This window comes from Theobroma cacao, chromosome 4, assembly GCF_000208745.1.
Source record: "Theobroma cacao cultivar B97-61/B2 chromosome 4, Criollo_cocoa_genome_V2, whole genome shotgun sequence".
NCBI lineage: Eukaryota > Viridiplantae > Streptophyta > Magnoliopsida > Malvales > Malvaceae > Theobroma > Theobroma cacao.
Window position 1 is genome coordinate 25,612,545 of NC_030853.1, and position 9,931 is coordinate 25,622,475.

Here is a 9,931-nt window from a genome sequence, read left to right on the forward strand (position 1 = left end):
CTCAAGCAATTAACTGCAGGAGTTGCAACCACCCAGCGGGGATTTTGACAGATAACCGAAGAGTTTATATAAAAGAAACCTTGCAGTTGCAAGGATTTCCGGTGCGGAGGCAAGTCCTTCATAATTAACACGTAATATATCCTCTGATTTCTATTATCTTTGAGAAAGCTAGTTCCATGTTTTTTAATTAAGTAACATTGAAAATTTTTCATATTTCAACTTTTACTGGCCATAATCATGATAATGGTATTTGAAAGGGGAATTGATTGATGCTGTAAGCCAATGGAAATGAACAGGCACTAATGGCCGCTTCTTTAGCGGTTAAAGGGTATGTAACACGGAATCCACCTTTTTTGTTTATGATTCCTTGGGATGAATAAAAGATCTGCATTTAGTAATCTCAGTTTAAAGCTAATGCACGCGAAACAGATACCAATTGCTTGTAAACAAAAAATTTATGAACGAATACCTTCTTCCGTTGAAGGCCGGTGGGCAGTTCCATCCAAACAGAAGTTCCTCACATGATTGTTATCAACAGCGGTGGCACTTTGAACGGAAGTTTCATAAGCATCATAATTTTGTAAAACCTTCAGGTCTCTCGGTGTCCGATATTCTGGACTCTTCTGTAATATTTGAACCCTGTTTCCAGCCACTGAATCAGCACCTTCACCGGTTTCACCAACGCAATCTACATGATATCCCTCGTGAATATTGATTTCAAGCTCTTCTTCTCCTCCCTGAGGATCCTTCCGCTGCTCATTTGCTACTTTCAATTCTCCTTCTGTCGCCATTGAATCTAATCCAACGTTATTCGAATTTAATAATTCTTTTAGTTGTGTCGTTTTACCATGTTCCAACTTCCTGATAGAATCATCCAACCCATGCCTTGCAACAACTTTAAATTCAAAAGCCCTGCTCTCAGCTACAGTATTTCCTTTTATATTCATGGCCAGGCGCTCCTCTATGGCTCTTTCAATGCTACGACGTCCAGGTATTTCGTCACCTTCTGCACTATTTCCTACTCCATGATCTCCAGCTCCAATCATGTTCTTTCATTCTACAGCCCCAGGAACAGAAGTTGAATTCGCAGCTGTTCTTTCATCTGCCAGATATAGTTGGTTTTTTGTCATGTACCTGCCTGCGTCTTGCACTCGGACGTGGATTCAAAAAGAAGCAGCCAGATTTTTTAGGATTCTTGACCTCTGCTAAAGCAAGAAACATATTAAAATTTATAACTTTCCCATATTTGGAAAAATCCTTCCTCGGGTGGCGTCGTAGAGGAATTGCAATCACAAGGAAAAAAGCGAACCACAATAATGAAAGACATATCAACAAAACCAGTATAGCAGGTGCAATGAACTCATTCAGTATTGATCCAATTGGATCTACAATATAGACATTTTAAAAAACAAAAAAAAGCGAGTTTACTAGCACTCGGATCTTTATGACACCCGAAGTCTCTAAGCCATTTGCTCGAGACTTCTTTTGGCTTATAGTAACAGCTCTGTGCTAGATCATTATATCATCACATAAACAAAATTTTAATTAATTGTCCAAATTGGATAGTTGTAGCAGATATTGGTTAGATTACAGATGGAGGCCAGAGTGGGTAATCATTAAAAGCAGATCCAGTCTTTCAGATCATGTTGAATTTTCTTGCTTTGATTAATTTCGATGATGAACAATCCTCATCTGGTTACGAGAAAGCAACTGATCAAAATTTTAGAAGAAATATTGTTATTTTAATTTATAAATTCTATTTTATAAATACAAATACCCTTTTAACTATTTCAGTTGTTATATAGAAGAAATATTGGCTATTAGTTGGGCAAAGATCATAGATATTCTATCGTCAATCTAAATGTCCATTGCAATTGAAAAAATTATATAAATTTAATTTCAAACCATGTAGTCGAGGACTGTTTAAAAAAAAATAAGTTTATTTATTCGTAGTGCATTCAAGTGGAAAGGGGATATGGAATACCTTACAAATACAAACAAGACGAGCAGGTTTGACAAGAGACATACAAAGAACACGAGATATGCTTAGTATTACTAAAATTTGTTCAATCCCTCAACCTAATAGTTCACTTATGGGCAGGCACAAAATTACAACACACACTGGATGCGGGTGGTAATTTTCAACACTGAACAAAATTCAAGGCTTGGCTATAAGTAATGCTGCAGTGACAAGGCACACCCACTCAGTAACGTCTCTTAATTCAGTCCTGGAGAACTTCTTAATACTAATTTACAGATGAGCAGCATACAAACTGTACCCATAGGGGCCTACCCTTCACTTTCCTTTTCTCTCGCCTAATATCAGCTGGATACCTTGCAGGAGAGTTCCATTCTTTCCCTGCTTCCATATTGGTTGGCTCAGCTACAGGTGCTTCAGGGCCCAGAACTGAGCTGACTTTGGTACCCAATACTCCATTATCTTTACCTACTTTTTCCTCTCTTGGAAGTACAACAGCTGGGTTTTCTTTTGCGTTAGGCGACTTCGGTTTGGTTTCACTATGGGCTTCACCCAGTAGGTTCTTCAGAGGCGTGTGCTGCTTTGCATTCCAGTTAGTTACCTTCGCTATGATCTCTTCATTCTTCTTTCTTCCTTGAGACTCATTTGCCACATGAGCAAGAGAAGGAAACCAGCCAGCTTGCAGAGGTGCGGCTCTGGGGTGTTGTTCGTTTTGTGCTGTCTGGACTTCAGAAGCAGCATCTTTTTGGTCACCGCCTCTAGGCTCAACCAATGTCATGAAAGATGGTGGCTCAAATTCATCTGATTTATCAAAATGTTGTCCTTCGGATGCAACTTTTGACTTCTTTATGTTGTCTTCCTCTGCTTCCACCAATGCATGTGAACCAGTTGATGGTAAAGTTTCAGTGTCGATGACAGCTGGGTAATCTGATTGAGTTGAAAGAACTGTTCCATGCAGAAAAACAACAAACGGACTTAAATCTCAGCCATCTAAGTCAAGACTATTCCTAGAAATATGCACACACAAACACACAACCATACACTTTACTACATACATAATTCATGATTGAGAATCCTACAACCTAAAGTAGCCTACTTCAGATCAAACTGGTTCTAAACTTCATATAAGTTTATAAATGGTTAGTATAAGTTAGATTAGATATTCTTCATCATTCTAGGATAAGTTTATACCACAAAAGTTCTCACCACATATTTATTGAGAAAGAAGATGATGATGTACCTGAAACAGATCCCCAGTGGCCTTCCAAACTATCAGTTTGACTACTTGATTCAACTGAAACATCAACTACAGTTGTATCAAGTTGATGTTTAACATGGCCGTTATCAGCCTCTCCTGGCAAAGTTACAGTGCTAATCCCAGAAGCATCCACTCTAGACCCTCTGGTATGGCTATCATCAACAGCACCAGAACTTTGACTGGTTGGCTCGGCATCTGAAGGCAAATGATTCAACTCTTTCTTTAGTTGGTCCTCTGAAGTTCTCCCAAATTCATTTCCTCCACTGTGATCTAATGCAGATGCCATAAGATCTTTACCAGCACAATCTCCTTGTACCTTGTTATCCCTATTTATTTCGCATTCCTTTATGTCAACTTGACTGTTTGAAACTCTATCCAACTGCGGGCCTTCAGTCTCAGATAAGGTTCTCACATATTCATTATTCACTTCTTCTGTGACAACTGGGGATTGATGATGAGCGCTACTGGATTCAAATGCAGAGTTGGTCTTCATTGAAATGTATCCCTCTTCCAATCCTTCCCCACTTTCAACTACATCAATATCATATTTTTCTGCTTTTCTTGTCCCAATATCATCAGAATTGTCAACTTCAAGTAAGTTGGATGCTGGATTAGTTTGGGGGAGAGAAGAATTATTAGTAGATTCACATAATGTTTCAGTGTTTTCCACATAATTCCCATCATCAATTCTTCTGTCCTCGTTGCTCCCTGCTACATCAATTGCCCCAATTCTAGTGCTTTCAGGAATACCCATATCATCACTGCCAACTACATTACTTAACTTTCTGGCCTCAGAATCTGCAGGAGCAACCATAGGATTCACATCAGGTAAAACATTTATCATGCTTCCTGAGAAACCTGTCTGATGTAAATCATCAGAAACATAAACAGGCTGCTGTTCTTCAAGAGAACAGACTTTGTGGTCCTTCTCATTCTCACTTGTATCAGCATCAACAGGAGACCCTAATGCATCAGACCCTTTATTGATCTGAAGCACATCAGCTTTCCCCTCAACAAGCACTTCTTTAACCATAGCCTCATTATCCCCACCAAGTTTATGGCTAACTTCAACATCATGCATTTGTGAACTATCTACCTTAATGTTTTCATCCAACTGATTTGACCGGAAAGTATCTGATATCTCCTGCGAAACATGGTCTCTGACTTCATCTTCCGTATCAATGATTATTTCTTCAGAAGCCAAGGCCTCCAATAGGGGTAATTTGACTCCCTTATGATCTTTAAAACCCTCAAGCTTGATTTCAGCATTGTCGACAATAGGAATATCATCAGGGACTGAAAGCACATAAACACTTTCATTTTCCTTTTCCTCTTTTTCATAGACCTCATTTGAATTGACAGATGTGGCAGAGTCTGTAGCTTGTGCTGGATCAGTCTTCATTTGAAAGGTATCTGCAGACACATCCATTAGCTTAGTAGGTTCATCTTTAAGAGAAAGATTATCTATGACCTTGTTGAGAGCCAATTTATCAGTATTCTCCTCTAATTCAACAATTTTGTCAGCCAGCCCACTCTCTGAAGTTATATCCTCTCTCTTTTCAGATGTTATAGTGGCATATTCACAGTTTGATGCCACAACATCCATTAGGTTTCTCTTTCTTGGGTGTCCCTTTCCATCAGTCTCTTCCTCGCCATTTTCACTCATTACGATCTTAGAAGCCAACCTGTCGCTAAACTCTTCCTTTGATTGAACAATATCATCAGTCAGAACTGTATCTGAAGTTCCCTCCAGTCTCCTTTCAGACACAGATACTGATTCAGATAATTCGCCACAATGTTGACTAGGCAGAACAGAGCCACCCGCTAGGTTTTTGTTTAACTTGCCCTTTTCATTTTCAATTGCATCAGTCTCTCGCTCAATAGAGCATTCTGCCACTCTATCCACAGCACTGACTTTCCTGCTCTCTTCTGAGACACCTGTTATTGTTTCTGGTTTTGTGAGGACCACATCACATGCAGAACCATTCCTATCATCAGAATCTTTACTATAGCTCAAGCCAATGTCTTGGTGCTCCGGTGTGCCACTCGGCATAATAGGAATATTTTCCAGAACAGCATTCAGATTTTGGCTTGTGTCAGCTGGATTCTGTGGTGGTTGAAGAATATCTGCATGGGTAAATGAAACCAAATTTTTAAAGTTAGATCAACACTTATGCTAGAACATATACCAATTGACACCTCAATCGATGTTGTCCACCCATAAAGCACTGTGAATTTAGTGAGAGTTTCATTTCTTTTATTCTGAACCTAAATGACAAGAATGGTGATTTGCATGTAACCTTATGTGCTACGGTTTGGCAAACTTAGCCTATTATACACACTAGATGTCAGATACAGGCTGGAAATTGATATAATATCCTTGAAGCACTCAAAGCAGTAAATCTCTAATCCAATACAAAACTTTAGTCTTAGTCTTGTGTTACATCCTAAGGTGTTGTTTGGGTCTCTGTAGCATAGGATTGGATCAGGTTCAAATCAATAATAATAACTAAATAAATGGATAGATAAAAATTCCCCTTTAGGTTGGTTCAGGAGCTTCAAAAAGCAGAATAAAACTGAAGCACAGTTCGTAACATGATACATATTAAGTATTTTATACCTTAAATTTTAAAATTTATGAATATTTTGTAGCAACACAGTGAATTCAGGAGCATAATGCAACCATGTGATTGGTGTCACGTGTGTCATGTTTCAAATTCTAGCAGTTAGTAAATCAACAGAAGAAGCTAACTTACGGTGCAAGCATCTGCCACAAACTTTGAAACAAGCACTAAACCCCATGACTTGCTATCTATAACATAAGACATAGTGTCGTTTCCAGAAAAATGGAACTTCAAAACCAGTACTATCATTTTTGAAAAATTTCAGTCAGTCATCCTGAAGTCATAATCACCAAAATGGCAATTACCTCCATCATTTATATACAGGGATAGTCCAATTAATCTTCAAATTGGTAGAGGCCAACTCAGTTTTGAATTTACAAAACAACCAATCAAACAAGTAAAAAATTACATCAAGTTTGGGCAGATTAGTCATATAGTCCAATTGAATTTTATCATACTCACCTACTACTGCTCTCTCTTTAAACAAAACAACAATAAAACATACAAATTCAAGTTACTCTTTTCTGGTTCCCCCCTCCTTTCGCTCTTCTAATCCTATTTTGAATACTTTATTCTCATACGCTCACGTGTATGAGTATGCAGCAGGCTAGTAATAAAATAACATAAGTTTCTCTTTATTTAATGTCACATCTATTTGTAAAATCAAGTCTATTCTTTGATATAATAGCCAGAAACTACAGGAATGGAGACAAACTACCACAGAGCCTTGCATATATGCAAATTAGATATGCCATTAAATCCACAAGCAACTGACATAATTAAATTTCTCAGAGAAACCATTTATTTGGTCACCTAACACGCAACACATGTCCACACCCCAAATTGCCGACATCAATTTATTATCAAGTCTCATCTAAAACTTACCAGTATCTTCACAGTCTTTAAAAGAAATGGTGGCAGTAAGATCCTTCTCAGCTATCTTGTCTGCTTTGCTAGCATTATCCAAACTGTCCTGCCTTCCCTTACCACCGTCATGAAATTCCATTGCAGCATCTGAAAAGACTTCATCTTCAGATCTATTCGACATTGCTCCAATTCCACTGATACTTTTCTTCAGACTGTCGCTTTCCAGAACTTTTGGAACTTGAGCAACTAGATTCACCAAAATTAACACATTAGATAATTAGTTCAACTAATACTCTCATGCTTCCCCCCAATCCCTTTAAAATTCAACAAATTAACCCAACTAGCCCATTTTTTTTTTCTTGAACGATCCAACTAGCCCATTTATTTATATCAAATACAAAATTTACCTTCTCCACCTACATAGAAAGAGACCATAATTATGATAAAAGCGGAAACGCATAGAATTAGGAAATGAGACATGTGTACTTACTTGGGGATTGGTGATCCTCATCAGAAAGTGCTTCATCATCAGAAGCAGTTGAAAAGGTAATATCCCCTGAGTCAACTAGCTTGTAACCTTCAATGTTTCCACAGATCTTCTTGTGAGCACGCCTGTGTCTTGCACTAGGATGTTGGTTTGGAAAAGGCCACCCACATTTGTGACACAAATGAACTCCATGGCTCTCATGCCCTGCAAAATCAAGGAAATCAAATTAACCAGTTTTAAATATGAAAATGAAGAAAAACAGTAAACCAGGACATATATATAAATATATGAAGAAATAAGCAAAATTTAGAAAGCGTAAAATTAGAACCACAAGAGAAAATCAGAAAACAATGAAAAGAACAATGGTTACTTTTAGAAACAAGAAGAAACCCATATAAAAAAAATAGTTCTTGAGAAAAAAAAGGAAAACAAAATTAATGGCAGAAGGAAGAGCAAAGTTGCAGTTTTTTCAAGAAACAAGAAAACCCAGTAATAGTTTTTCATACTAGCAAATACGTAACCAATAAAAAGAGGAAAAGGCAAACAACTTCTAGTACCCAAAATGATGATAAAGCCATGGAAATAAAACCAAATCATGCACAAAAAAGAGAGGAAAAAGAAAAACCTGAGGAATGATTTTTCCCCTGATCTTGGCTGTCCATGACTAAAACGATTAAGAACAAGAAGAAACAAAGTTTTGAGTTTTAGAGAGCGTTTCGAGATAAGAAACTGGAGAGAAAGGAAGGAGAAGAGACTAAACCCAAACCAAAGGAAGGATTTTTCCACAAAGAAAATCAAAACCAATAAAGGAAGACTGACTTTTGTGAAGCGAGTGAATAGAAAGTAATAATAGTGAAAAGGCCAGAAAAAGAAAAAGCCTTTTTCTTTTTCTTTTTCTTTTTCTTTTGTGCAGGTGGGCTCTTAACTCCTAAAATGGGAGTGTACGGAACAGTGATAGGTCTCTTTGGTGATAACGGCTTATCCTGTACCCCATGTGAGCATGTTATCAACTGCCTCTGCCCTTTTTTTAAATTATTATCTGCTAGTTCTAACCACTCCATGAATGAGAGTCTTAAGAGGTTGATAGTGAAGGGTTGTACCTAAGCGAATTCTGTCCTCGATGAATTTATTGAAATGTTTGTTTCTCCCTTTCAAAGGAAGTATCGATGGCCATATTATCTGGTGATTATTGTCTAAAGAAGTTTAGAGTTCCATGTATAGGCGTGCAATTGGTGTAAAACAGAATGAGAAAAAGAGTTAATGCTACTCATTCCATAAACTAATCAATTATCTTTGTAATGTTTAGTATCCAAATATTATGATGTACTACAATGAACTGAGTTAATAAATTAGAGAGTTGAAGCTATTATGTTATAGCCCAATCAGCCAATCATTTTTATACAGAAAAATGAAATAAATATATGTACTTAGTATTTGACATTAAATATTAACCTAGTTAGAGTTCATGTTTAAATCAAAAACATATATAAATAAACTACAGCCAGTTGCAGGTGATTGACACCTTGGTTGCACATGGAGGCACCCATGACTAACGTGCACCGCTCTGCCAAAATCAGATCCTTCAATCCTTGGGAAACTATAAACCTACAGAGCTGTGAGACATTTATCTCCAACAGACAACGGAAACGTAATCTTGACTGAACAGCTAAATCAAATGTAATGTAAATAAACCCCAGCCAATTGTAACAACTTTGCCCAATCAGGTGCCGCTGTTACACAGATGCCTTTCCCACAAACGACGCAATCTTCGCTCCCCTTTACGCCTTTTTCGTTTTGTAGAGGAAGTTGCCGTTATACTACAAACTACACCCACTTTGAACTAACCAATGCGACAGGGAATGTGCTGCTTAGTGTGTAATGCTACGTTGTACCCTGAGCAGACACCTAAAAGCCAAATACGGCTTTTTATCTCATAGGGAATAGCAAATATTCATGTGTCTCATGCTTGTAATTAATTTCCATTACACCTTATGCTATCCCTTCCCACTATAGGTCTTTTTTACCGTTGAAAAAGTATATATAATGATTGAGACATAATGGGTTTTTTAATCTCCTCTAAATTATTAGAGTAATTCAGAATCTAATTGAATGACAAAGGTAACTGTCACATTTTTTTTTACTTATTCTTTTATTATTATTTTTTGTGTTTGGTGAAGACCAAAATGATTTTGATGTCAATAAACGGCAAGGATTGAGGACAGGGACAACAACAAAATCTGAAAAAAAAATGTTATACCAATTATCGTCTTTAAATATTCAACATTAGTAATCATTTTAAAATTTTACATAAAAAGTGATTACAAATAATTATATAAAATATTTCAAATTATATATATTTATATTATTAAGTAAATAAAAATTGAATCATCATCTTACCACCATCATGAGGTCCATCACCACCCATCGTCACCCTACTGCCCCAAACCATCTTGAAGACCTTCTAGTGTACCCAACCTAGCTTGGATGGCCTTAAGATCCATCTATGGAAAAAAAAGGCTAGAAAAGAAGAAGGAAGAATCTGGATAACTCCAGAGCGGAGAAAGAAAGAAAGAAGAAAGGAATAGAATATTTCCGCACTGTCGCCTGTTGTTAACTTACGTTTAAATTGTATTCCACTGCTTTAGTTAGCAACAAATTCTTCTCATTTGGTTTTGGAAACTACAATTAAGGACCTGTAGTTAAGTTTTATAGTAATT

At 37.1% G+C, this 9,931-nt stretch overlaps 1 protein-coding gene across 1 annotated transcript; it reads right to left on the reverse strand.

Moving 5' to 3' along the window:
- On the reverse strand, positions 1,975 to 8,115 carry LOC18602614. The gene is made up of 5 exons (XM_007034112.2): positions 7,840 to 8,115; positions 7,218 to 7,418; positions 6,746 to 6,973; positions 3,219 to 5,363; positions 1,975 to 2,923 (listed from the first exon to the last, which is right to left on the reverse strand). The coding sequence occupies exons 1-5, from the start codon at positions 7,874 to 7,876 to the stop codon at positions 2,247 to 2,249; spliced, it is 3,288 nt and encodes a 1,095-aa protein (XP_007034174.2). The 5' UTR covers positions 7,877 to 8,115; the 3' UTR covers positions 1,975 to 2,246.

Coding starts and splice junctions, on each gene's coding strand:
- LOC18602614 (XM_007034112.2), bottom strand. CDS start 7,876: ATGGACAGCCAAGATCAGGGGAAAAATCATTCCTCAG. Junction 7,419..7,839: donor GGGGAAAAATCATTCCTCAG/GTTTTTCTTTTT, acceptor TTGATTTTGCAG/GGCATGAGAGCCATGGAGTT. Junction 6,974..7,217: donor TGAGGATCACCAATCCCCAA/GTAAGTACACAT, acceptor TGGTGAATCTAG/TTGCTCAAGTTCCAAAAGTT.